Source organism: Nestor notabilis, unplaced genomic scaffold (genome assembly GCF_000696875.1).
Source record: "Nestor notabilis isolate BGI_N333 unplaced genomic scaffold, ASM69687v1 scaffold708, whole genome shotgun sequence".
NCBI classification, from domain to species: domain Eukaryota; kingdom Metazoa; phylum Chordata; class Aves; order Psittaciformes; family Psittacidae; genus Nestor; species Nestor notabilis.
This window is the reverse complement of record NW_009940348.1, coordinates 47033-74804: the sequence shown is the minus strand read 5'-3', so window position 1 is coordinate 74804 and position 27772 is coordinate 47033. Positions and strand designations below refer to the sequence as shown.

General features: G+C 42.2%; 1 protein-coding gene across 1 annotated transcript; it reads left to right on the top strand.

The window, feature by feature from the left end:
• On the top strand, nucleotides 1–27772 carry GPR116 (G protein-coupled receptor 116). The gene is made up of 20 exons (XM_010020287.1): nucleotides 1–105; nucleotides 2290–2350; nucleotides 3664–3834; nucleotides 5183–5362; nucleotides 7555–7682; nucleotides 8162–8220; nucleotides 8916–9058; nucleotides 9851–10063; nucleotides 11524–11757; nucleotides 12657–12821; nucleotides 12957–13175; nucleotides 13433–13651; nucleotides 14812–14964; nucleotides 16183–16379; nucleotides 17305–17484; nucleotides 18830–20200; nucleotides 21135–21176; nucleotides 21275–21334; nucleotides 26260–26344; nucleotides 27693–27772. The coding sequence occupies exons 1-20, from the start codon at nucleotides 1–3 to the stop codon at nucleotides 27770–27772; spliced, it is 4065 nt and encodes a 1354-aa protein (XP_010018589.1).

The following is a 27772-nucleotide window of genomic DNA, read 5'->3' as shown; positions in this document are numbered from 1 at the left end:
ATGCCGTCCCCGATTACTGTAAGCCTCCACTGCCTGTTTCTACTGGTCACAGCATGTTGCCAGACATCACAGGACTCAAACTTTGAGCCATTCATCCGATATGTAGTAAGTGTCCTTTCCCAGCCTCACTGGTTTTCATTTGGTCTCTAGTTGTAGCACCCAGCTGTGATAGCTCTCCTTTATATCCACAAAACCTTAGAGGAAGCCCGTATAAGATCAGGTGGGGAAACTCAACCCAAAGTCTCCCCAGTGTGTAAAAGAGATGGAGAAATACAGGAACTGGGATCTTCTTGCTTCCCAGTTCTACTCCTCTCCAGAAAGAACTGAGCAAAACTGGTTTCTCACTTGTGTTAGTCCACAAAGGATTAAAATTGCTGTCCCTGGAGCTAAGCTTAAATAACAGTTACATGGGTGCTGTTCCTGGGTGAGAGAGAAACCAAATAAATCTTGCCTAGAAATGGCGTGTCAACAAAACTAGCTCAGGCACGGAGGTGCTTACAGGTAGATGACAAGATTTTTACCACTGTCTTGACAGTAGGACAAGTAGATGATCAAAATGCCACTCCTGAGAGCCCTGTGTTTGGGCATTGTGCTTGCAGTCAGGCTTCACTTCAGTTTCCCACTTTTTCAATAATCCTCCCATACTGTTTTTGCTTCATCAATAGTGTGAACTGTGGAAAGCCATTTTGTGCTTCATCCTGTTTATAGTTTTCTTAACAGTTTCTGCACAAGTAGTCCCTAACTAGAAAGGAAAGAAGAGGAGCAGAGAAGAAATGGTATAGCAAAATGGAAGTTAATGTAGTTAGGAAAGGAAAACTGATTTACAAATCTACCCACTCTTGATCTATCACAGTTATTATTGGTCCAGAAAATGTTTTTTTCATCTTCTGCATTATGAACCCTGTCAAGCCAAAACAGATTCTAACATCTATGTTCAGCCCCTAACACCACAGGGACCTTAGTTCTGATGGACTGACCAGAACACAACGTAATTTTTTGAGTAGGTTGAAAAAAGGCTTGGAACTTGAAAAGGAAGGTGGGAACTACTCAGCTGTTCCTGTCACTAATCCCCTTTGTTGGAAAGCCAAGATACAGCTGATGCCAGCACCCTGATACGCTCTTTTTCAGATGTATAATAGTGACCACATATCTAGTTTTCTCTGTTTTTTCAAACTGTCTCCATGTCAGCACTTAAGCATTTTCGTTAAGAGTAACGCCTTATTTTTCAACATCATTGATGCCTATTTCAACCTGCAAATGAGTCATCATTTAATGCTGTGAAATATGTGAAGTGTTTAGCAACAATATGTATGTAGCAATACCCTGCATTTGTTTGAGAGAATAAAGGAAAAGAGAAACCACTTAGTCCAACCCTAGAGGAAGACATGGATCACAGTGGCCTTTCTGTAGCTCTTAGCTAACCTCTAAGGCGAACAGTAGTACCCCAGCAGTGCAAAAATTCCAGTGCACTTTGGGATCTTCACTGCCAGCACAGCTGCGTTATGAAGCCCAGTTCTAATCACACACCAGATGGTTCCTTTATGTAAAGAGATTACTTAAGAGTTGCCAAGCTATTCACCCTTTCTGTAAATAAAGATTTCAGTAGGAATCAAGAAACTCACAAAGCTGCGAATTTCCTACCCGTGTCTTTGCTTGTTCTTCAGCCTTTCTTGCTAACTGTGGTGCCAGTGTATTCTTAGGGCATGATTAAAAAAATAAGATGGTCTGCATCTCACTTGGCTGCACCCTGCGTGAACCCAGTCATACTGAAATGGTGCCACCACTGCCCTGGTCAATCCTGTGCCCAGAGAATAGCTGACCTGACACCTGAGCTGTAGCCAAGACATTTCAAACCCCTTTCTACTCCTCCTCAGGTTGGCTTTGCTGCCACAGAGCTAGAAGCTCAGAACAAAGAGGAAAACAAAGGGTGGCATAAGCCCATGTTCTGGATTCAAAGGCTGAGTGGCCAGGTTTCCCAAGCAGTTTGCGAGGCTGGCCCTGGACTAAGAGCACTTAATCAGCCCCATAGCTGATAATTCCTGCTAAGCTGAAGCAACTGCCTGGCAGAAATATGCAGACACCTACAAACTCAGTACATCCCTCAGATGGTGTTTTACTTCCGTACATGGAAGATACACATATTCTGTTTAAAGAGGAAAACCTGGGAGGGCGTAAGATTGCTGGGGGGAAAAAACCTACCTATGCATTTTCTTCACCCATTTTTTGCCAACAACAGCTAAAGCTTCACTTTGTTTTTTCACAGAACTTCACTCTCTTTTTTGCCCACAGATTGACAGTGAGCCAGTAGAGCAAAACTTCCAATCAGAGATGCAAAGGCAGAAGCGAAACAGTATGTACACAAACATATGGTAACAGAGTGGGTTTCTAGTAAGCCAGGGGTGAAATTGCTATTGAGGCCAGCATCTCTTGAGGTACCGAACTGCGATCATCAAGGGGAAGATAGATGTTGTGTTTTAACTCCAGCTGGTAGCTTATCACCACACAGCTGCTTGTTCACTCTTCCCCAGTGGGATGGGGGATGGAATCAGAAGGGTAAATGTGAGAAAACTCATCGTGGATTGAAATAAAGACAGTTTAAAAGGGATTGGACTAGATGATCCCCTAACGTCCCTTCCAACATTAATGACTCCGTGACTCTGTGATTCTGTGATTCTGTAATCAGTAAATTAAAACAAGGAATTCATTCACCACTTCCCATCGGTGGGCAGGTGTTCAGCCATCTCCAGGAAAGCAGGGCTCCATCAAACATGGTTACTTGGGAGTACAAACTAATGTAACTCCAAATGTTCTCCCCTTCCTTCTTCTTCCCCCAGCTTTATATATTGAACATCACGCCACATGGTGTGGATACCACACGACAGGTCATTTGGTGTGTGACTTTATATCGGCCAGTTGGGATCAGCTGTCCTGGCTGTGACCCCCTCCAGCTTCTTGTGCACCCCCAGCCTGCTGGCAGGGAGGACAGAGTGGTAAAAAGAGAAAGCCTTGATGCTGTGTAAACACTATTCAACAATAACTAAAACGTGTTATTGATAATGTTTTCATTACAAATTCAAAACATAACCCCATACAGGCTGCCATGAAAATTTAACTCTACTCCAGCCAAAACCCGTACAGTAATAAAGGCACAAACAAATGAGGTGAACAATTTTGTCTGGTCAGAGATTGACACAGAGTCACAGAGTGGTTTGAGTTGGAAAGGACCTTACAGATCATCTAGTTCCATCCCCCCCGTCACGGGCAGGGACACCTTCCTCTAGACCAGGTTGCTCAAAGCCCCGTCCAATCTGGCCTGGAGTAGAAAAGAACCCAAGCCTCTTAGCAGTACAGGGATCACAAGAAAATTGTGTGGTTTCTGTGGTTGACAATCCATCCACTTTCTGAGTCAAGGGAGAGAAGGGATGAGACAGCTTTTCTCTGTATATATTATGCCATTTGTATCAGCTTCCTGTTGCCCTAAGACCAAAGAAGTCTCTTTTGTCAGACAAGCAGCAGATAAAACGTGTGCAGAATATCTGCTGAATAGGGAAGAAGATTTCCGAAGCAGAATGCCTCACTAAGCAACACAGAGCCCAAATGCCTAAATGGAAGCCATCAATTTCTGATTTTCCCTCACACACAACTATTTCTCTTTTCTTTCAGTGCTTATTTTTGACCTTCCCCCTCTGGAATACACTGTTGACATTGAAATAAGCCTTACGGATTCATCTTTTCTGGAGCCAGTCAAAGACTATTTCAAAAACCTTCATCTTCCAGTTTCAACAAATATTTCGAATGTGGAAATGACAGTTTCAAACGTTGACATTTCCACAGGTGGGTTGGTTATTTATTTTTATATTCTGGGTAACGTGGGTTTTTTGCCAGTAGTTGATCTCTCTCAGTTTTACCATCCATAACACTCAGAAATCAGCAAAACTGAACTGTCTCTGCTGTCTACTGAAAGACACAATAAGACTGATGCTCTAGCACACAACAGCATGTTTTGTTATCTGCATCCTTCCACTCCTTTATATATAATGTTGGCATTAGGAATAACCCTGAGTGCTTTTCTTTTCCTAAGGAAGAGACAAAGCCAGAAGAAGCCTGAGCCAAAGGATTTTGCTCCAGTTTGAGTTAACAGGCAGTCTGAGTTACTTTCAAGTTTCAGGAAGCTGCGACCGCAGATATCAGGCTGTTTACTTCCCTCCACTTGCATTTGAAACGTAAATCGCTGTAAGAGGCTGTACTCTGACCCTGACCAAAATGATAGGCTGCATGAGGAGCAGTCTTTCCCTTACATCATAACTCACTAACAGTGTTCTTACTGGACAAGATATCAGACAGGTTTTATTACATGAGTTGTGGTCGTGCAACATCACATGCAAGTAACTAATACAGGGAAGGATATACAAACACACTGAGCATTTACAAAAGTAGAGGAAGAGATTTGGTACCTTCTTATCACTGGCACATAAAGCAGTGTTTATGTGCCAAAGTAGTGTTTAAGTAGCAAAAGGAAGTGTTTATGGCTTCTCAAAGCAACATGCAAATGGATCTTCTAGAGGTCTTCAGGGTCACATGCAATGCGTGAAAATCACTTTAATACCTTGTTTTGTCAATGGTACATTAAGAACAGAAAAAATGACAGTGAAGTGGTTCGGGGTTTTTATCAGAGAGAATGTATGTCTTTAAAGGACTTTGTGATAATGTTACCTCCTCTCATGCAGCATCTGTCAGGATAGTTAGAATTAGACAGCACCTCGCCGGCCACCATATAATGACCATTACATGCTCTTAAAATCTTTAAAAGCCTATACTTTTGCTTCCAGCTCAGGCAGTATAGAAACACCCAATTTGAAAACCATCACAAGACCCTGACCTACATGCCAGGTAAATTTTTAGGATCAGGCTTCACATCTGCATTCAATTATGTAAAAGTAATTGATCAGACTCATCACTCTACCAGTCTAGTTCCCATTTCTAGTTAGTCATTTGTCATTAGTATAGTAAGGTTTGCAAGGTGTCAGATCATCATGTTTGCATCATTCAAGTGAACTCACAAGAAGGGCAACATTTAGTTGAGATTACTGGCGTAAAGGTACAGCAGGGTGAATACACACCATGCAATACAAAATGCCATGTTTACCATTCTCATAGTATTTCTCTGTCTGTCTTATACAAGTCTGTCTGCCCAGTGGTGAGAACAGTAGCTGTTGTTCCTGTGAAGATGGATATGCCTGGCCAAGTGCGGTGTGTGGTGACTTGATAACCTGCCCTTCTGTCAGCCTAGCACCTGACCTGCCCTGCGGCTACATGAAGGAAATGCCTTTCTCCGGGCCTTACTGTGAGCCACAGACTAAAGGTAAGGAGAAACAGTGCTGAACTTCATCACTGAAATGTGGATCCACCTTGACGCAAGTACTTGCAGATATTTAGTGCCATACTGGAGCCCCAGCTCCTGGAATCACTCTGCTAAGTAAAGAAAGTTTCATCTCATCAGATTTTCAGCAGAGGAACTTAGAAATGTGACCAAAGGGTGCCACAGTGCTCAAGAGAAGAGAAGGAGCAAAAATCTAGCATGAATCTTTTGCTTGGTTTTATTTCATGACTCTTGTGACAAGGTGCCCATGGGTTTTTAGGAACCTGACTGATGACTGGGCACTTAGGCTCGGCAGCACTGTGAAGGAACTCTGCTTCTTGTCTCTGCAATCCCAGACAAACACCTATGAGGTTCTTCCTCTGATTTGTGATGGAGCAGCATGCAGAGTCATCTGGAGGTAGCCCTAGAGCTGGAAGCAGTCCAGTGCTGTCAGCATGCCCATTCTAATCAACTCTGCTTTGAGGCAATGCTTTTATTACAGGGCAGCCCCATATAAATACTGCTGTACTACTTCCAGAACTAGATCTAGTATCTCTTCCATGTGGAAGTCACACACCCCTTGGAAGTCCAGGGCCCTGGGGACAATGCTCCTCCACTAAACCGTATAGACATGTCCTTAAGTGGACCCAGCTTAAAAAATTCCAGTACCTCTTTAAGAATTTTATGGTTTTTTGTGCCCGTTGATTGGTTTTCACCCAGAATATTACCCTTCCAAAGTCATTGAGGATTTTTACATTCATTTCAGTGAAACATAAGTGGAGATATGTCCTGTGTAACTTTAACTATGTAAAAGATAAGTATTTGATCAAAGTTATTCATACAAACTTTCTATATCTAGAGCAATGTAGTAATTCAGCCATCGCAGGGAAGTTGCTTATCATGGTCCAAATGTATCACCTTTAGAAAGTGTCTACAGTTTTGCATAGGTTTCTAGCAGATGACAGGCATCCAAATTAGATATAGAAAATTAGGAGAACCCCAACTTTCCTATTATACAAATGAATCTTGGCAAGTTGTAAGATTTTGATTTAGTATTAAGATAGCTTTACCAAGGGCAAATTGTACCCAAATAATCTAGTGGTCTTATAGGATGGACTATCTGCATCAGTGGACAAGGGAAGAGCTACAGATGTCATCTACTTAGACTTCTATAAGGTCTTCAATATGATCCCCCACAATATTCTTGCTGCTAAATTGGAGAGATACGGGTTTGACAGATGAAATATTAGATGGACAAGAAACTAGTCAGGTGGCCATGTCCAAAGAGTTATAGTCAATGGTTCAACCTCCAAGTTGAAGCCAGTTACAAGTGATGTCCTTAAGAAGTGTGCCTGTGAAAACCTCATGAAGTTCAATGAGACCAAGAGCAAGGTCCTGCACCTGGGTCAAGGCAATCCCCAATATAAATACAGGCTGGGGAGTGAAGCAGTAGAAAGCAGCCATGCTGAGGTACTGGTGGATGAAAACTGGACATGAGCCAGCAGTGTGCACCCGCAGCCCAGAAACACAACCGTATCCTGGGCTGCATCAGAAGAATTGTGACCAGCAGGTCGAGGGAGGTGATCCTGCCCCTCTACTCTGCTCTCATGACACCCCACCTGTAGTACTGCATCCAGCCCTGGGGTCCCCAACACAAGAGGAATATGGGCCTGTTGGTGCAAGTCAGGAGGAGGCCTCAAAGATGCTCAGAGAGCTGGAGCACGTCTGTTACGGAAACAGGATGAGAGAGCTGTGCTTGTTCAGCCTGGAGAGGGCTCTAGGGAGACCTTATTGTGGCTTTTCAATACTTAAAGGGTTTATATAGGAAAGACAGAGAAAGACTTTTTACCAGGGCCTGTAACGACAGGACAAGAGGCAGTGGGTTTAATTGAAAGAGGGTAGGTTTAGATTGAACATAAGGAAGAAATTTTTTACAATAAGGGTGGTGAGACACAGGAAGAGGTTGCCCAGAGAAGTTGCAGATACCCCGTCACTGGAAGTGTTCAAGGTCAGGATGGATGTCCCTGCCCATGGCAAGAGGGTTTGACTGGATGATCTTTAAAGATCCCTTCCAACCCAACCCATTATATGATATTATAATTCTATTATTAAATTAGCAGAAAAAGCTAAGAAATCAGTTTGTAAGCATTGATTGTGATTATTTTTTACACTAATTTGTATGTTTTTCCTTACAGATTCATGTGGTATGGGAGAGCCCATTGTAATGAATATGTCAGTCAGACTTGACACAGACTTTTGCGATGATCTCAGGGATTCTTCTTCCAAACTATACAAACAATACAAAGCTGACCTTGAAAAAGCGGTAATGACTTTAGTTTTCCATCTCTGAAGGAAGAAAGCCCTCTAAGAAATATGGTATTTACCCTGAGTGTCTGTGAAACTGGGTGTAGTGTCACTGTGTCTGTGGGGAGCTGTGAAGTATGCAGCAGTGGTAGCTACAAAGTGGGCCAAGGCTGACCTCCCTCCACTGAAAGGCAATGAAAATATTCCCATTAATTTTAATATGCTTGACAATAGAGAAGCATTTAGGAATGTCTTACATCAAAAGCATGAAAAAGATACATCACATAATTGGTCCCAGCTTAAATCTACATGAGCACCTGTCGAATGAAACCATCAATACAAATTATCCCATGAAAGTGGGGAAAGCGCCAGGCCTGTTATATCAGATATGCTACATGCCCTTACATCAGTGTGGAATGAAAAGTTCCCATTTTAATGTACAGAGGACTAGAACAATGTACAGAGGACTTACGTCATGTGATATGTCTTTTTTTACAGTTTAATGCTAGCTACAGATGTTTACCAGGCTTTGTATCGGCAACAGTGACTGGTTTCAGGTAAGTAAACAATTTACTTTTCTCATGGAAGACACAAATCTTTCTGTCTAGTCCCAATGAGACACTGGTCAGCAAAGACTACATTCACTCTGGCTAGAACCCACACTCAGTATCTATGTACACACACTCAGTATCTACGTACTGAATGACAGTATAATAGCTGCAAAGGAAAGCCCAAAGATTAGCATGGAAATAGGATTGTGGGTAAAATTCACTACTGTGCAAAATTCCAAGAAACATAAGCGTTCTCCATCTGGATCAAATCCTTTTGTGGGAAAGACTGAATTCCACCCAAAAGGGGAAATAGATGTGAGTAAACCTAATATCATTTCCTAGATCATCAGGAAGATGAGTTAGTACTTTGGCTCTGAATATAACATTGGATCTGAGTAACAGAGATATTATTTGTGTCCACACATATATAAATGTAGCTGTATTTTAGGAATCTAAGAGAAGTTTAATAGAGATAGACAGCAGGCAAAGGAGATCTCACATAGACGTGTTCTTAATTTGGGAAGAGCTGTAGCATAACCTTCATGTATTCCAGAGCAAGTCTTGAGTCACATCAGAAGCCTGTGAAGGAGAGCCCTGTGAAGCCTTCCTAGCCATGCAAGACGGGTCAACACAACATAGAAAACCACTAGTATGCAACAATTTTTAATTCTGGTGCTTCTCTCGTTCTTGTATCTGTTCAGGCCTGGAAGTGTTTTTGTGAACTATGAAGTAAAAGCAGGAGCAGTAAGCTTTGAACAGATAGCAAATGCCAACAAAGTTACACCACAGTTTCTAGATTCACTGTACCGGCTAAACCCAGCTACCTTCACAACAGAAATAACTGGTAAGTTTAAAGCTCTCTCAGTGTTTTCCTTCAACCTTTACTTGAGTATTTCTAGCCTGAACCATGTAGCTGCTTTATACTGTTGATTATTTGTTACTGGATCTTTGAAAAACATTTATTTCTCTGGCTGTTCTGTTTCATCCTGTACCACCAAAGCTTAGGACTTACATGAGATGACTATGCATGCAGTGCCTTACATAGAAAACCAAATTCTTCTAGATACTCCAGTGAACTCTCATGCAGTCCATCCATGGGAGAGAGCTTGAATACCCTCAAGTTCACCTCCAGAACTGAGACAGCTCTTAGCATATCAGGCTGCCAGCACTTCCCACATCTTCAGACAAAAGCAAAACCTCTTGCAGCTGACATGAGAACAGGTTCCCCCTGGCTTACTTGAAATGTTTTCATGCTGCTGCAGGACAGTGTGTTACAACTCAGTTGCCCCAGAGGTGCTGTATTATCAGTGCACTGAGTGCTGGTCTGTTGGTCTCAGAGGATTACGTCAACCTGGTTGCTTCTTTTCCCAGTTTATTTACTTAGATAATAGTGGCGGTGATAGTATTTCTGTCTCTCTGCGTAAAACTGTCTGGGATCTTTGGCTGACAAAGATAGTAGGAGAATACGTTAAGGGAAGATTGCATACCTTCTATCAGAAGTAGTGCCCTGCAGCTGATGTTGAGTGTGCATTAGCTGTGAAGCACCTAGGATTCCCACAAGATGAAAGATATATGAAAGATGAAAGACGTGAGCTGAAATGACAGTAATGCAGAATGTTGCTCGTTGTCTTCCCAGATCAGACAAACTTCATTGTGAGTCCTGCAGACATTTTTGAAGGGGATACAGTAACACTGATTTGTGAGATAAATTCAACGTCTAAAAATGTGACCTGGTATCACTTCGATCAGATTATCTCAACCTCCATGCGCTATTCAATGGAGAGAAAAGTTACAAAGAAAACCTCAAGGTCAACTCTTAAAATTGCCAACATTATGATGAAGGATTCTGGTATGATTTTCTATTGTTAAAACAGCAGATGTAAATTTCCAGTGTGGTTAGTTCTATAAAAAGCAAAGAGGAATGCAGTGACTATGTTTTCCTAGAGGCAATGTGAAAAACAGAATCATAGAATCATAGACTGTTTGGGTTTGAAAGGACCTTAAGATCATCTAGTTCCAACCCCCCTGCCATAGGCAGGGACACCACACACTAAACTATGTCGCCCAAGGCTCTGTCCAACCTGGCCTTGAACACCGCCAGGGTTGGAGCATTCACAACTTCCTTGGGCAACCTATTCCAGTGCCTCACCACCCCCACTGTAAAGAACTTCTTCCTTAGATCTAAACTTCTCCTGTGTAAGTTTAAACCCACTGCCCCTTGTCCTATCACTGAAGCCCCTGATGGAAGAGCCCCTCCCCAGCATCCTTGTAGGCCCCCTTCAGATACTGGAAGGCTGCTATGAGGTCTCCAGTGTCCCTCACAATTTTGGGGTGCTTTTTTTTACCTTTAATGAACTATGTACTGACTGGACTGGCATTGCCAGGAAGATGTGAAATGACTGAAGTGAATACACAGGCTTGGGTATTCTCAGTGCCAGGCTTCACTGCCATATCACAGGAGACAGCTGTGACTACATGGCTGTGGGGCCTTCCCACCCTTTTGGTGTGATAAGGCTATGGTTGAATTTGTCCTCGATGTCGTTTGCCCCCTTTGCAAACATCACCTAACCAATCAGCGCTCACAGCTGCAGTTTTACATGTTCGGTTTTAGGGCTTTTTGAAAATCAGGAACAGTCAAATTGTGGCATTTTGCTGGGAGGAGTTATCAGGGGAATTATCATGTATTATCAGAGGTTTGACTCAAGCTCCTACTCAATTCTTTGGATCATGAATTTTACTTTTAACTTCAAAAAGGGTACTGTGGGACCACATGTTTAGGCACACATACACAAGGTAGGAGCTATGGGTCCAAACATCTTTGGGCTGGTATGTGCTCTCTTTGGAAATGCCTTCTCACCAGCATATGTGCCTGCACATAGAGTGCCACCTCTTCTGGAGTCCACCCCGGACACCTCTCTCTCACCCATTCTGTGTAGGAACCTTTTGCACAGACAGTCTATATTCTTACTGTGACATATTGCTGCCATGTGGGCTATGGGCAGTATACAGACCTCCAAATCACCAACTCAGCCAGATCTTAAGTATTTCACTCCCAGACTGCTGGTCTCTTCTCAAGTACCCAGCAAGACTGAAGCTGCCTAACCTGGACACGTTTGGCACCAGGAGTCTGCAGAAAGCATACTGCAGATGACCTGAGGGTACATTTTAATTAGCAAGTATCAGAGCCACTGCAGAGCAGGGAGATGTGAAAACCAGGGACAAAAGTAGCTCCCAGTTCCTGACTCCATATGTAGAGGAAAAAACATCAAAATGTGTTCTCAATGGTAAGATATTGCCTATGTTTTACAGGTTCCTATAAGTGCACTTTCACAAGCAGCGATCAGTTTAACACATTGATATACAAGGCCACAGAAACAATAGCCGTGTCTCCGCTATACATCACTCCAAACTTAAACGACATCAATGTTACATGCAACAGTCCTGAAATGCAGGCTAATGGTCCTCTGCTGTCCTGTTGTATTGACAAACACTTACCATCACTTACTGGTGACTGGAAAGTAAATGGAGCAATCAATATTACAGGTAAGGTTAACAAACAGTTGTCTTTCACCTGCTGTGGTTTTTGTTCTTCAAAGATCTCCTTCTAACTGGCTACCCCAAAGGCCAAGTCCTAGGATGAATACAGGGTATGCTCCAAAGGTGGGTGGTGGGAGGATGATGGATGGACAGCATGGTACGGACTCCATATGTGTTGTGCCAGAGTCGGTGGGATTCTGGGCATCTCCATGTACAGTGCAGACATGGACGCTTAGAACTGTGCCATCCTGGATGGAAACAGCTGCCTGGAGCAGCATCATACCAGCTTTTCCCAAAAACTTTTTTTCTGTATTGTCTAGTTTTGAGAGCAAGGATGAGTGCATCAGTCTCTACTGCTATCTCCAGAATCGTCCTTGGGGAATGAAAAGCTCCTGTGTACCACATACCAAGACAGGCAGGCACTACACTTTGAAACTGCAGCATAGCTTAATACTGAGTGGAGAGTTTCCCTCTCTACCTGTAGTTTTGATATATCACATCCCACAGGGGTTTACTTATAATGTGAATATAAAGAGTTAGTAAAGCACCAAGTAAACGCATTGCAAAGAGATACTCATCCTAAACATCTCAGATAATGAGGTTAGGCCAAACCAGAATACTTCTAATTTTGGCTTATCCTGAGCTAGCCAAGCAATGTTGATGCTTTTAGACTGATTTGGGCAGTAGGTGCCCAGCACTGTGCTGACAATCAGGCCTTTGGATTACCACTGTGAAAAACAGAGTAAAAAATGTGAATGAACTCCAGCAATGATGTGTTAAAAGTGCCGTGCTATCAAAGGTTACATTACAAGGTTTTCCTTAGCTGGAGTGATTGCTTGTGTTTTCCAGAGTCCAGGTGTTTTTTGACATCCTCAGCCCTACAAGGGATGTTTATTTCTCTTTAGGAGTCTCCAGTTTCAGTGAAAACTGCACTGAATACAAGCTCAACATCAGTGAGTCACTATGCTCACCTGAAAAGTCAGGTACAGTGACTACATACACATGTGAGCTGCAGACTGGGCATGGTGCCAGGCACAGTGAAAACATCAGAGTGACATACTTCCGGACAGGTAAGAATCAGGTAGCATGTACCAGACCACCAGCACGTTAATGCATAGGTGGCCTCTATGGCACATGTCATTTGCAAGGAAATCATTATAACAAGTGACTCTCAATAATGTGATGTCTGTCTTGTGTTGTCCTAGCCCATGTCACAATATCTTCAAGTGTAAACTCAGCAGTTTCTGAGGGATATGCATTCAGTCTAACGTGTGAAAGTGATGTGAGCAATTACGAAAGTATCAGCTGGAAAATCCAATCTGGAAATGCCACAAAAATAGTAGACTGTGATGGGTGCATCAAAACCAGCAAATTTCCAGCCACATCTGTGCTCACAGTGAAGACTGCCACACAGGACTGGAGCGGTGAGTGAACATGGTTTATATTGGCTACAAAGGCAATGAAATCTCTGCATCATTTGTAGCATTCTTAGCCCTGCAAATCACTGTGAACTCTGGCCACAGTAAGTTAAAACAGGAGTTAAAATTATAACTGCTGGAGGACAGTAAGACATGATGCTGCCAACAGCACTGTACTTGTTCAGTATTAGGGCTCATGACCATGCAAAAACTCAGGAGCAATTCTACTGACTGAGACATGTTTTTTGTGTCACTCCTTTCAGGCACCTACATCTGCACACTGTCCCAGAAGCACACGGAGAGTTCTGCCAATGTGACAATTGAGGTTATTTCCTTGCCTCTCAAGCAGAACATCCTGATAGACCCCATTGAAACACCTGTGCAGTGCAAAATGCAACAAGCCCTCGAGTGCTGCATCAGTGCTAACACCAAGGAAGATTACACTGTTACATTTGTGGTTCAACAAAATGAATTTCAAGTTGGTAAGAAATAATAAACTTGCAGAATCGTTAGCTGCATTATGTGTTGCAACCCAGTTCCTTGGCTTTCTGTTTTCAGTTAGGCCTCTGTAACCAATTCAATCTTACTGCTATTAGGAAAACTCACAAGTACTCCTGAGACTGTTAAAGACAATGAAATGGACTATTTCTTAGGATGGCTACCATCCATGTGGAGCATGGTTGAGATTAATAGAATGGCAGCTGAATTCACTGCTGTAGTGGTAAATACATAATAGGTACATTCAATGTTTGGTTTGTCTTGCCAGGCAGTAAGAAGTGAGCATCCTCACCATTGTTCAGATTAGAAATTGCTGGATGCCATTTGTTTGCTTTTATCTTTCACTCTGCCACTTTTTTGAACTGAGTATCATGGAAACATTACTTAACAAGATCTATTTATTTATGAAAAATGTAGAATAACTCATTAAGAATGCAATTCAAAGAACGGTTCTGTTTTCTTCAAGGATACAGGTAACAGAAAAAAACCCTAAGTTTCTATGTCTTCAAATTTAGGGCAACTCTGCAGCTTCCCTGACATGTTTTTATAGACTAGAAGTTTTTAAGTGAGTCACAAAACAATTAATTTGAAAACAAAAGCAAAGAAGGTCCACCTAAACTAACTCAGAAGACATGCAGGAGTGCAAACCCAGGCTGAACTGTAAAGCAGGTGGAAACTGAGGGGTCCATTGGTTGATAAGAAATCTACTGAGATCTTCTTAGAAAAGATTGCAGTCATTGACCCTCAGGCACAGGCATATCGAAAAGCAATAGGAGTCTGCTGCAGATCCTGAGTTCCAAAGAACCAGGGAAATGCAGAACAAAAATAACAACCTAGCCTAAATGAAACACCTGTGATTGATAGAAGCAGAAGCAGGAAGAAGTATTCTCCAAAACAATTTTTAAGCAAACTCTGGTTCCTGCACAGTAAAAGAGGGTCTGGGCAGGATTTGCTCACACACCAGTAATTGAAAAGCTAGTGGTCATGCACCAGCTGCCAGAAGGGAGTGAGAGGCAGAAATCAGCATGCAGAAAGGAAGTTTTTCCACAAAGGAAGGTTTCTTTCTCTAGGACCCACAGAAAAGAAAGTTTTGCTGAAGCTTTCTGCTGACTGACCCCAAACTTATCTTAATCCTTCCATACAGAGAAGAAGAAAAAGGGAAATCTGCTTTGCTACATGTACAATTACACAGAAACAGAATGCAGCAAGAAGAAAGAGCTCAGTGCACATTGCAAGTTTATTAACCGCATTGGACAGGAAGTCAACAGTGAAAGTATAAGACTGCACCTAATAGCTGGTAAGAAGAAAAGTTACTGTTTAAAGCTTTTAAATAGGAAATCCCAATATCTTTGTTAAATCAGATGCCACAGATTTATCACTGGTGACACCTAACAGGAGCAGGTTTTGTTAGCCAATGGTTTTTGTCTCCTTATTTGATGAGAAATTTTGAAATACAGAGGAAAATATCAATTCTGCTGTAATTAAAAAAATTAAAAAAATAGACAAGATGTTTTGTCTTCACTGTATTTGACAGTGGCCCCAGTACATTCCCAAGCAGTTATAGTTCTTTATATCTGTGTCTTTATCTATATAGTTATAGCTATAGCTGTAGTTATAGTTTTTCTATTCCTACTTCTATACAGTGCAGCCTGCACCACTAAGCTTCAGCTCTGTTTTGAAGTGTGGTCAAGCAGCTCCCAGCTTGCACCAACAATTTAGCAAAGATGAAAGACCATGGTGCCTCAGGAAGAAATCTTCTAGTTCAGGAGGTCCCCCTGTGGGAGAGCATATCCACTTTAAACACATGGATAATTGCAATTCAACATTGCTAAATCCAGTTTCAATGTTTAGTTCTGACCAGAGTTTGAATATTTCAGTTTCTGTTCTAAATTGGAAAGAAAGAAATGTTGGACATTGCCATAACGTAGAAATCTGGGGGTTTTCCACAGTAGTGGTGCCTAATGCTGAATCAGTGCATCTAGTCAGATTTCACTCTCTTAGGCAGCACATATGCAGGCATTTTATTTACTTTAATCAGCAGATACTTACTGATATTACAAACCAAATGAAACCAATTAGCTGTTCATCAAAAACTGTTGAGATTGCACAAGGTCTTAATCAATTTCCTATTAGTGCTACAGCAGCACTGAGACCTGGCAGAATAAACTTTGCTTGATTTACTGTTCACATAGTGGTCAATATAATCCCAGTCCACTTCTATCTAACCCTGTAATCTAACAGACAAATCTTAAAACCTTGGGTATTAGTCTGTTAATTTGATTCAGTATTCAAAACCAAGGGGCTTTATTAAATTTAATTTTCAATTTCATGATTCAAAAGAATTGGAGAATGTACGACATAGACCCTGAAAAGTAATAATTAATGAAGACAGCAAGCTGAAATCACAACTAATTTAAAGGCCTCTGAACTTCAGGTTGTCACAGGTTTGATGGGGGTAAATTATTAATCTCCCTGCTTCTTAGTTTCTCACCTCCATGTCTTTTTCTCAATACAGATAAGGAAGTTTCCTGCTCAGACAGCTTTGGAATTGGACTAGAAGGGTCTACCTTAATAAAGCCATGCTGTGAGTTAGATAATCCACATGGTTTTACCCGAGGCAGTAAAAGGTACAAGTGCTCTGGCAAATCATGGAAGCTTGAAAGGAATGACTGCCTATCTGTATCAATAAGCAACCTGCTGACTAGTGCCGAGGTAATATATATGAGTTTTCTAGAGGTTGGTGTGTGGTAGTAGAAGAAAGCAAATATTTTTTATTGGGTGTTTTTTTGCTTAACAACATAAAATACATGAAGCATTAAGAAATCAAATACTTAATTAAAACTATGTTCTAAAAGGTGTAAAGAATGCTGGCTATATCTACACAAGTCAGTCCCCATCTCTGGCCCAGGGGGCACATGGCACTGTATGGCTGATGTCCATAGATATGAACGCTCTCTTCCCCTGGCAAGGTGACCTTATTCATAGCATCACTGGCCTGCAGTGTCCCCTGAACCATGCTCAGGCACTGCTCTCAGACCCAGGCCCCATGTAGCATTTCCCCTCAGCCTCTGTGCTTCACAAATAAGTGCTGGGCCTTGATTTTCAGCCTATGTATCCTATCATAGTGATCTTCACTTCTACAGACCATCCAGAGTCACCCTTCTCTCATGGAGTTTAAATGAGAACAAGTATCTTTCCTTCATCAAATACTTACTATGTAAATTAGTAAGTCTTAGTAAATTAGGCACAGCAAGGTCTCAGGCAGAGGTACAGCTACTCAGTTACGTATTTTTGCCGCTTGTTGAATTTTGATCCCTCATATGTTTGGGCCCAAACAAACTATTTTCTTCCCAAAAATTACCAGGGGGGAATTTTCTTCCAGGAGTCTGTGACTTAGCACAGACAAGAGACCACACTCTCTCATGAAGAGACCACTCTCCACAACACTCCGGATATTAACCCAGAACAGGTTAGGATACCATGTTCTGGAGGGTCAGAGAGTTGAACACAACCAGCGTGTCTAAAATGACCCTGTCTCTGTTTATTTTACTAGTGTAGGGGTAGCCATTATGAAGGAAGATCAAGCTCTAGGTAAAATGCACATATCTGATGTACTATTTGTTATCTTCTATTCCAGTCCTTGGTCAACAGCCCTGAGGAAAAAGCAAACCTACCTAACTACCTTGCAGAGCTTAAGGAAAAGACAGGAGAGGAGCAAAACATTATAAACAATTCTCCTGCAAACCTAGGCGCAATCGTTACCATCCTGGGTATGATCTCCTCTATCCCAGCAGATGCAGAAGAGCTCACTATTCAAGTAAGTTTTTGCTTTAAGTCTTACCTCTACTTGTAAAGCCCATTGGCCCCTATTGTCACAGGGGATGACATTCTCCCAAGAGAACTTGCATAGTTATTTAGGGTCAGGAGAAGGAAAGTATTAAGAGAGTAAAGATGAAATGACACCAAAGATACGGAAGAGTTTATAAGTCAAAATGATGAAGACAAACCTATGCATGAAAGAGAGGATGTGGTATGCTTAGCAACTAGAAATTGGACATGAGCACACAATGTGCACTTGCAGCCCAGAAAACCAACTGTATTCTGTATTGCATAACAAGAAGCACGGCCAGCAGGTTGAAGGAGGAGATTCTCCCCCTCTATTTTGCTCTAGTGAGACCCTGCCAGGAGCACTACATGAAGCTGTGGAGTTCCCCAGTATAAGATAGACATGGGCCTGTTGCAGCAGGTCCAGAGGATGGCCACAAAAATGATCAGAGGGCTGGAACGACTCTCCTATGAGAAAAGGCTGAGGGAGTTGGGGTTGTTCAGCCTGGAGAAGAGAAGGCTCCAGGGAGACATTATAGCAGCCCATCAGTGCTTAAAGGGGATTTATGGGAAAGACAGAGAAAGACTTTTTATCAGGGCCTGTAATGACAGGACAAGGGGCAATGGTTTTAAACTAAAAGAGGGGAGATTTAGGTTGGACATAAAGAAGAAATTTTTTACAATGAGGGTGGTGAGACACAGGAAGAGGTTTCCCAGAGAAGTTGTGGATACCCCATCATTAGAAGTGTTCAAGGTCAGGATGGATGTCCCTGACCATAATAAGGGGATTGGACTGGTCTTAAAATGTCAAAATCATTCCATGATTCTATGATTCTATGAGTAGAAGGAGAAATAGAAAAAAAGTTTGAAATAGGGAATTTGAATTCTAGGAGCCATGATCAAGCAAAGAAAATCAATTAGATGTTACAACAAATTAATAGCAAAGCAAATCTTAGAAATACTTGGAAACATTGATTGTAAGCTACAGAGGAAAAGCACTGCTTTTCTGAGCAAAGAAAGAGACAACATTTGGTAACTGGAGAACCCTACATGATAGCGAGTGAGCACAAAGCCTGAGAAAGAAGGAAAAGAAGGCTGGAGAAGAAAACCACTAAGTAATATGTAAAATAAAAAGCTACACAGCTACATTTCTGGAAACTGTAAATTTAAAATAGAGCATTCAGAGGGTTAACAGCGGTAGGTTTCACATTGATTGAGCAACGTAAAGAGATGTTGGGCTTTTTCAAAAGGCAATTCTAGGACCACATAGAAATTACCATCAGAAACAACGATTTGTACGGGATTTCAGTAACAACGTTATTCTTCTGTTGTTCCAGAATTTCCTCTCCACAGTGGACCTCATTGTTTCTGATTCCACAGCTAAAGTTTGGGAGGACCTGAATAAAGAGGAGATACTCAAAAGTTCTTTGTTGCTGCATTCAGTAGAAAATTTTTCCCTGCGTCTCCAACCAGTTAATAATACCATTCCTCCTGTCTCTGCAAACAGCCTTCAGCTACAAGGTGTAGTTGTCACAGAAAATAGCAACATGGATTATAATAAGAACTTCCGCAGTACAGAAAACCTCACTGTTAATGTGCTCATTGACGAAACTGAAATTCAGACTCTAACCCAAAATTCAACCATTGTCAGTGTGATGTACTCAAAACTTGGACATATTTTGCCCCAGAATGAGTCTGAGTATCTGAACGGCTTACTGCTATCAACAACTGTGAGCAGCAACAGAAGCCAGAAGTTTGATATTAATATGACCTTTGCAAAGAAAAACTTTTCTCTAAAGATGCCCAGATGTGTCTTTTGGAACTTCACACTCAACAAAGGTGGGGGGGGCTGGGATACTAATGGTTGCACCCCCACAGAAGTAGAAGATTATGTCATTTGTTCCTGCAATCACTTGACATCATTCTCCATTCTGATGTCACCTGATAAATCCTCCCAGTTAATCTTTGAAGATTATATTACCTACATTGGCCTGGCCATTTCAATCTTGAGTTTGTTGGTCTGCATTATAATTGAATCCTTAGTCTGGAAATACGTGACAAACAACACAACCTCCTATATGCGCCATGTCTGTATACTCAACATAGCTACATCGCTCCTGATTGCTGATATTTGGTTCATTGTCACTGCCTCCATCAGTGACCAAAACCAACAGATGAGCAGAGGTATCTGTTTTGTGGCCACCTTCTTCATCCATTTATTCTACCTGTGTGTCTTTTTCTGGATGCTCAGCCTGGGCCTCATTCTTTTCTACAGACTGGTCTTCATCTTGCATAACACAAGCAAGACCTCCCAGAAAGCAGTGGCATTCTGTCTGGGATATGGGTGCCCCTTTGCCATTGCAGCCATCACCATTGCTGTCACACTGCCAAGGAACAATTACACCAGAAAGGATGTCTGCTGGCTCAACTGGAAGGACAGCAAAGCTCTCTTGGCCTTCGTCATACCTGCCCTGATCATCGTGGCTATGAATTTGTTCATCACCGCAGTTGTTATAATAAAAATACTGAGGCCAACTATTGGGGATAGGTCAAACAGGCAGGAGAGGAACTCTTTGTTTCAAATTGGCAAAAGTGTGGCCATCTTGACACCCCTGTTAGGTCTCACCTGGGGATTTGGCCTTGCCACCATCATCAAAAACAGTCATCGAATTTTCCACATCCTCTTTGCTCTGCTCAATGCTTTGCAGGTGAGTTACACATACATATGGTTTTGTTTCCTGTATGACCATTTAACGTGTAGTGACATTCTTGCAGTGCTGTGTTTGAAGGGGAATAAAAACAGCTTGGGAAAGATCAGGTTTGCCTTACACATCCTTATTCCCAAAGGGCTCTTTGGGAAACCCATTCCGGGAATTCATCAGCATTTCATATTCCCAGCTGCATCAACAGAGGTGCCTTATAGATAAAGCTGGGTAAATATAACTTCCAACTTTTCCAGTACCTTTGGGAAGAATTTCGTTCCTGAAGATCAGGAAAATAGCCCTGTTATGTTCAGGTGGGCAAGCTTCAGCTGTCTGGTTTCATTTACAGTGCATCTGGAGGCATCATATTATGCTCTTGTGTGTTCAAGTAATGAGGGACTATAAACAACATGAGAGTCACCAAGAACAGCTGAAAAGTACTAATAATAAAGAGAGAAACTGACCAAAATACACACGATTGAAAATTTTCAGTCAGTATGATTTTTACAACAACGTATTTAGGTGGCCAGTAGTATTCCAGTACAGTGGGGTTTCTTAAGGACATAGTAGTTACGTTTACTCTGTCTCTTAAGAATGGCATCAAAATTGTATGCTTCAGTTGAAACTGCTAGCTTATCTGGGGAGCATAGGCAGGGCATGTCTTCCATACACAATGGTCCCTTACTCTAAATATGTTTACTGCTAGCAAACTATCTGTGCCACTTCTGTAGAAGAGATATACACCCAGTTTAAATAGTCCAGGCCTGGAAAACTCCTACGGCATTAGCACTCTGTTATGTGAGATGCAGTTAGAAAAATGCCCTCTGTCAAAGAGTTCAGAGTTTAAACAGTCAGCACAGACAATGTTTGAAATAATTATTAAGTAAAGTACTGCAACTGAAAGGTATCATTAAACTGCATATAATTATCTATCTCCTAGGGATTATTCATTTTGGTGTTTGGGACTTTCTGGGACAAGAAGGTAAGAATTCAAATTATTTCTTGTATTGCATGAAAATACTGTTGGAATTTGAACGTAAATCTGGATTTACCAATCGATTATGTTTTTTTAACAAATAGATACAAGAAGCCCTGCTGAAAAGGAATTCAATGTCCAAATGGAGTTCTCAGCAAACAAAGGTTAGAAGTATGATCTTAAAATGTATTTTGGTTACTGCTAGATAAAAGAGAAGACGCTAACAGCATAAATATATCCACTTTTTCAAAGTTCATTGCTTTACCTATAATTAGTAAAAACTTAGAAGGAGGTTGGTGGACATTTGATATAAATTCCGCAAGAAATAAACCACAAAATACAATGGAAACTTGAAGGTAGAAAACAGAAAATTTCAGTGGTACTATTACTTGTTCACAACCTAAGGGAAATACAAAGGGAACTTCGTGGGGAAGATGCCCTTCAGCTATGAGAGGGAAAGGATGGAGATATTGCAACTCAAACCCTCTGGATGCCACCATCCAGCCAATTCCTCATCCACTGAATAGTCCGCCCATCAAATCCATATCTCTCCAGTTTATGCAGAAGGATGTTGTGCCAAAGGCTTTACAGAAGTCCAGACAGACAACATCCGTAGCCTTCCTTTGTCCACTAATATAGTCACTCCATCACAGAAGGCCACTAGGTTGGTCTGGCAGGACTTGCCCTTAGTAAAGCTGCGCTGGCTGTTCCGAATCACCTCCCTGTCCTTCATGTGCCCTAGCATAGCTCCTAGAAGGATCTGTTCCATGATCTTCCTATTCACAGAGGTGAGGCTGACAGGTCGGTAGTTCCCAGGGTCCTCCTTTCTAACCTTTTTGAAACTGGTTGTGATACTGCACTTTTTCCAGCCACCAGAGACCTCACCAAGCTGCCATGACTTCTCAAATACCATGGAGAGTGGCTTGGCAGCTACCCCAGCCAATCCCCTCAGGATGCTGGGATGGATCTCATCAAGTCCCATATATTTGTGTATGTTCAGGTTCCTCAAATGGTCACAAACCTGATCTTCACTTACAGTGGGAGGGACTTTGCTCCCCCAGTCCCTGCCTTGCAATTCATCCACTTGAGAGGTGTGGGGAAAGAGCCTGCCAGTGAAGACTGAGACAAGAAAGTTGTTGAATACTTCAGCCTTCTCCTTGTCTGTTGTTACCAGTTTTCCAGTCTTGCACATCAGGGGAGGTACACTTTCTTTGACCACCTTCTTCCAGTTGACATACCTGTAGAAGCCCTTCTTGTTATTCTTCTCATCCCTTGCCAAGTTCAGCTCCAGCTACACCTTGGTCTTCCTGATCCCATCTCTGCAAAACCAGGCAGTGTCCCTGTACTCTTCCCAGGATACCTGTGCCTGCTTTCACTGCCTGTGCATATCCCTCTTGCCCTTTAGTTTCACCAGCAGATCTCGACTCAGCCATGCCAGCTGGCATTCCCTACCCCATTTCTCATACCTGGGGATCACAAGCTCTTGTGCTTTATGGAAAGCATCCTTAAAGATCTGCCAGCTCTGTTCTGCTCCCTTGTGCCTGAGGGCAGTTTCCCAGGGGGTCCTGTTGGCTCTTTAAGGTCATATACCTTAAAGAGCTAGAATTTGGCTTTCCTAAAATTCAGGGTCCTAACTGTACACTTTGGCTGTCTCACCACACTCAGGACTGTGAACTCCACGAGTGCCTGATCTCTGCAGCACAGGCTGCCTCCAATCTTTACATCACCAATTAGCTTGCTTGCACTGATGACCATCAGGTCTAGCATTGCATCTGCCCTGGTAGGGCTCTATTACCTGGCTTAAGTGATTCTCAATGCGCTCCAGGAGTCTCTTGGATTGCCTATAGCTTGCCATGCTACTTTTCCAGCAGATGTCCCCTGGCAGGACAAGAACCTGCAAGCGTGATGCCTCCTGTAAGCTGGAGTAAGAAGGCTTCATCAATAGTCCCCTGATTGGGCAGCCTGTAGTAGACACCAACCATAAGATCTCCTTTGTTGCCTCGGTCTCTGATTCTTACCCTTGAGCTTTTGACCTGCTCGTGGCTTTCCAACCACAGAGCCATGTACTAATGGACTAGGTCCGTCTATTTCTTCTCATATTGCTGCCCACAATTGGAAGGAGAGAGGAGAAAATAACTTGTACACTGTATCCCCTTACGAGCTGTGATTTACTTCATGTTGTGTAAGCTTCATAGGCCATTAAGGGCTGTTAAACACCCTTAAAGTGTTGCCTTTGCCTCCAGAATTCCTGTACCTCTGATGGGCAGAAGGGGAAAGAACATTCTGGAGATCTGCTGTTACGTGCTCACTTTGCTTTTGTAAAACTTCCCTAGGGCCTCTGCTATAGGCTACATTGAATAAGAAGCAACTGGGCTAGACAGTACTTACATCCAACCAAGTACAATTCTGCTTATGACATTAAGCAACCAGTACCCTTTAGAAAGGTTGGGGAACGGTCTCTCAGTGTGCACAAAGCAGTAAAACCACAGAACTACCTGCTTTTACAATGAGGCTTGACAAACCTCTACAGCAGAATAGAGAAGCCCAACCACACAATGAGGTCAGAGCCTCAGTGACCCAGGCCGTGTATTACAGACCTAGGAGAGGGCCACGAGCTGAGGCTGTGGGCTAATATTTACCTCATAAAGAGCTCTGCTGGCTGAAGACATGTTGCAGCTACAGAGTTGTTTGTTACCCTCTTCCTGCTAATGCCAAAGGTGTGTCCATCTCTTTTTCTGCACAGGAGGAGCCACATTCCCAGACACAGAATACAGATAAGTTTCAGCCAACAAGAATATAATACCTGTATCTAGGATGGCTTCATGAGGATGGATAGCTCTAACACAGAAATACTTATTTCAGCTTACACTTCTGTATTCATAATCCCTTAGTAAAGAAGACACGCGAGGGTGGGTAAGGGATTGAAGGCATCAGAATCTAACCACTGTCACTTGGAGTGGAAAAAGTAAATGGTAATAAATGCTAGCATCATTCTTAAATGACAATAGAGGTTTATTTTATATTGGTATCTGAATATTATATTGCTTTAGAAGAGTCTGTACAGGTGTTGCTAAAGAACTAGGAAGCAGACTTAAAAATAAGGATAATTAAGACAGATGGGTACATACCCTCAAAGGAATTAAGGAGTCTATTAAGGCTGGACTGTCAGCTCAGAGGAACAGCATTGGCTCAAATCACTCCAACTTCCACAAAGTCACGGAATTGCTGAAGTTGGAAAGTACCTCCAGAGATCATCTAGTACCACCCTCCCACTCAAAGCATGGTCAGCTATAACTCAGAGTCATGTCCAGCTGGATTTTTAGTAGCTCCAAGGATGCAGACCCCACAATCTCTCTGTGCAGCCTTTTCCTGTGTTTGAACACCCTCACAGTGAAAAAGTTTCTTCTTAAGTGGGATTTCCTGCATTTCTATTTGTTCCCAATGCCTCTTGTCCTTTCACTGGGCACAAAAAAGAAAAGCCTGGCTCTGTCTTCATTCCCACCGCCTCCTGTCCTTTTAGTAGGCACCAAGGAGAAAAGTTTGGCTCCGTTTTTACTCCTGTGCAGTTAGATGGCCCCCCCCATATGCCCTGGTGCATAGGGATGTTCCTCCCCAGGGTTTGGAGGACTTTGCATTTCCCTTTGTCAAACTTCATAAGATTCCTGTCATCCCATTTCTCCTGCCTCTTGAGGTCCCTCTGAGTAACAGCAGACTCATCTGATCTACCAGCCACTCATTCCAGTTTTGCATCTTCTGCTGACTTGGTGAGGGTGTACTTTTCCCATCATCTATATCATTAACAAAGGTGTCAAACCAGCATTGGACCCAGTAGTGATCTTTACGCATGCCCCCTCCAGCAATGTGCTGAAGGCATGGAAGGAGACAGAGCAGCGCTCTAGGTTTTAAGTGCTCCAGCCATCTGCCACACTCAGACCTTGTGTCAGAACGAGACAGGAAAGATGCAGTTTCTGCCTCATTTTTTCTTCATTTAAGATGCCCAGAATAATCCACTTGTTTTTTTTTTTTAACCAGTACTCCAATTATTCCATTGCTTTCTGCAGGAGGATTACTCCTGGGAACACTGCACCATTCATTCTTTCTGACTTGAAAAGGACATCTGCTGTATGTGGTGCTATTCTGACTATGGGAAAAAATTCCATTTTCCTGGGAAGAAAGGCAGGAATAACTGATGCAACTACCATTAAGCATGTTAGATTCTTCATTCCCTCTTATACTGACACATCCAGCAGAATAAAGTAGAGATAACAGTTCTGAACTCCTTTTCAGACACTTCCAACTCTAGTTGATACTGTGGAAGCTGCCCCAGTGGGAATTGGCATATTTCCTTGGCAGATTTGCTGATAAGGAATAAATAAAGAAAGATCAAAGTCTTTGATCAGACTTTTTAGATGTGATTCATATATCATCTTCCTCCACCACCTTATGATACAGATGACAATACACAAAACTGCCTAATTTCCCCCACCATGGTACAACCTAATGAACACAGAGGGACTGAACAAAAAAACCCCACGTTTTCCATACCTTTTTTAACACATCTTTAGAGGAATTCCAAACCACTCCAGAACCGAAAAAGAAACTTCATTTTAGCAGCAAACGTTTCTTCTTTCCCATCTGGACTGTAGTGTTGTGTTCCAATGCCCTCTAGTGTGCCAAGTTAAATTTGCCTCTGATTATCTCAGGTTATTGGCCTTCAAGGATCATCCCTAAACACATAAATCTCAGCTTTTCTGGTTGTCTTAATGGACATATTCCCTCAGATAAGGAACCAGAACTCTGTACTGCCTGATATGACAGATTCTGGAGCCTAAGCCATCTTCGCTGACCAGCAGTTAGAGATATGCTGTTTATGTTCTACCATTTCTTTCAAAGTTGGTCTCCTTCATTGCCATGATAAACATGTAAATGAGTGAACTTGATGCCTCACAAACATCTAGCTTCTCCATTGGTGGGTTGCCTGCTTGTACTACTGAACACTTTATTGTAAACATTTTCTTCTGCCCTCCCTCAATGTGGCTACAAAGAAAGTTCTTGGCTTTTGACAAAAAGCATTTTTTTTCTCTTACAGTCAACCTCCCTGATCCTGGTGACACCAATGCTTGCTATGAGCTATCCATTTTCAAGAACCTTTAACAACTTATGTGGGAAAACAGGTATGTGACAGTAAATCTCTCCTACTGAAGCACAAACAAGGTTTAGCCTGTATTCTTACTCTCAGGGATGTCTATTCAATCTATAGATCAATAGATCTATCAATCTATTTGTCTATCCATGCATCTGTAGATGGTATTTAACCTCCTAATACAAAGGAATTATAGTGAGCCACTGGTACCACTAACATAATTGATTGTGATTGTAGCATAATGCTAGCAGCATAATCATAGAATCACAGATTCATAGAAACACAGAATGGTTTGGGTTCAAAAAGACTCTAAAGACCATGCAGTTCTAACCCCCTGCCACGGGCAGGGACATCTTCCACTAGACCAGGTTGCTCAAAGCCCCATCCAGCCTGGACTTGAACACTGCCAGGGATGGGGCCAGTGCCTCACCATCCTCATAGGGAAGAACTTCTTCCTAATATCTAATCTAAATCTACCTCTTTCAGTTTAAAGCCTAAAACAAGTATTGGATAGTGGCATGTTTCATCAGTTCTAAAACCCACTAACCAAGTTTTGTTTTGAGCTTAATATTATCATGACACGGTGCTCCTCATTTCATCTACTGTTCATGTACTCTTCACCACCTTGGAGCTGTATCTCTTTAAAAGTTCTCTGGCTGTCATTTAATGGGCGTCAACATTTCAGCTATGACTTTATCTTGTAAGATGCATTGCTGGAAATATGAGTCATTTCTTTCCTAAATGTGTAATCTTTGTATCCAACCATTGCTCAGAGAAGGTTGTGATGTTTGGTCAAAGTGGGATAAGGAAGAATTTAATGTAGGCAAGCAACTGTTTTTTAAAAGTCAGTTTATGAGTCACATAATGGAAAGAGAAGTTGGTTTCTGACTCTGCTACAGTAAGTTTACATGAGTACACTGGCCAGATACAGAAGCCTCCTACTACAAGAAAGAGACTTGCCCACAACTGCCTCCCATGGCACTGCCACCTGAAACTCGTGTATTATTACTCTCTTCTACACTCTGCTCACAGGTTCTGTGCACTTGGGTCTTACTTTAGAGTCTCATGGTCACAAGACGGAGTGAGCTGGGATCCATCTCAACCATCCTCAACTAGGACTACTAAACTCCTGCATTTGTTTGAGTAAATTACTACCCCATGGTATAATCATCAGTTCAGGCTGACGTACCCTGGCTATGTCACGAAGCAGGTTAACCTCTGTTGTTGCTGGTACTGCTGTAATCCAGCTAGTATCAGGGCTGCAGGCCAAATCTTAGCCAACTGGGTAATCTGGACAGGTCTAACTGTCTTTGCTTTGAAGTGCCAAGATGTCTCAGGCTATCTGTCCTTACGCCCAACCACTGTGCTTTGTTTTGCAGGAAAATACAGAGTATCTTCTTCAGAGCCATCCAGCTCTTCCTCTGAAAACACTTCCAAGTCATATTCTTTGCTTAACTGA

Coding starts and splice junctions, on each gene's coding strand:
- GPR116 (XM_010020287.1), top strand. CDS start 1: ATGCCGTCCCCGATTACTGTAAGCCTCCACTGCCTGTTTCTACTGGTC. Junction 12,822..12,956: donor AGTGACATACTTCCGGACAG/GTAAGAATCAGG, acceptor GTGTTGTCCTAG/CCCATGTCACAATATCTTCA. Junction 14,965..16,182: donor AAGACTGCACCTAATAGCTG/GTAAGAAGAAAA, acceptor TTCTCAATACAG/ATAAGGAAGTTTCCTGCTCA.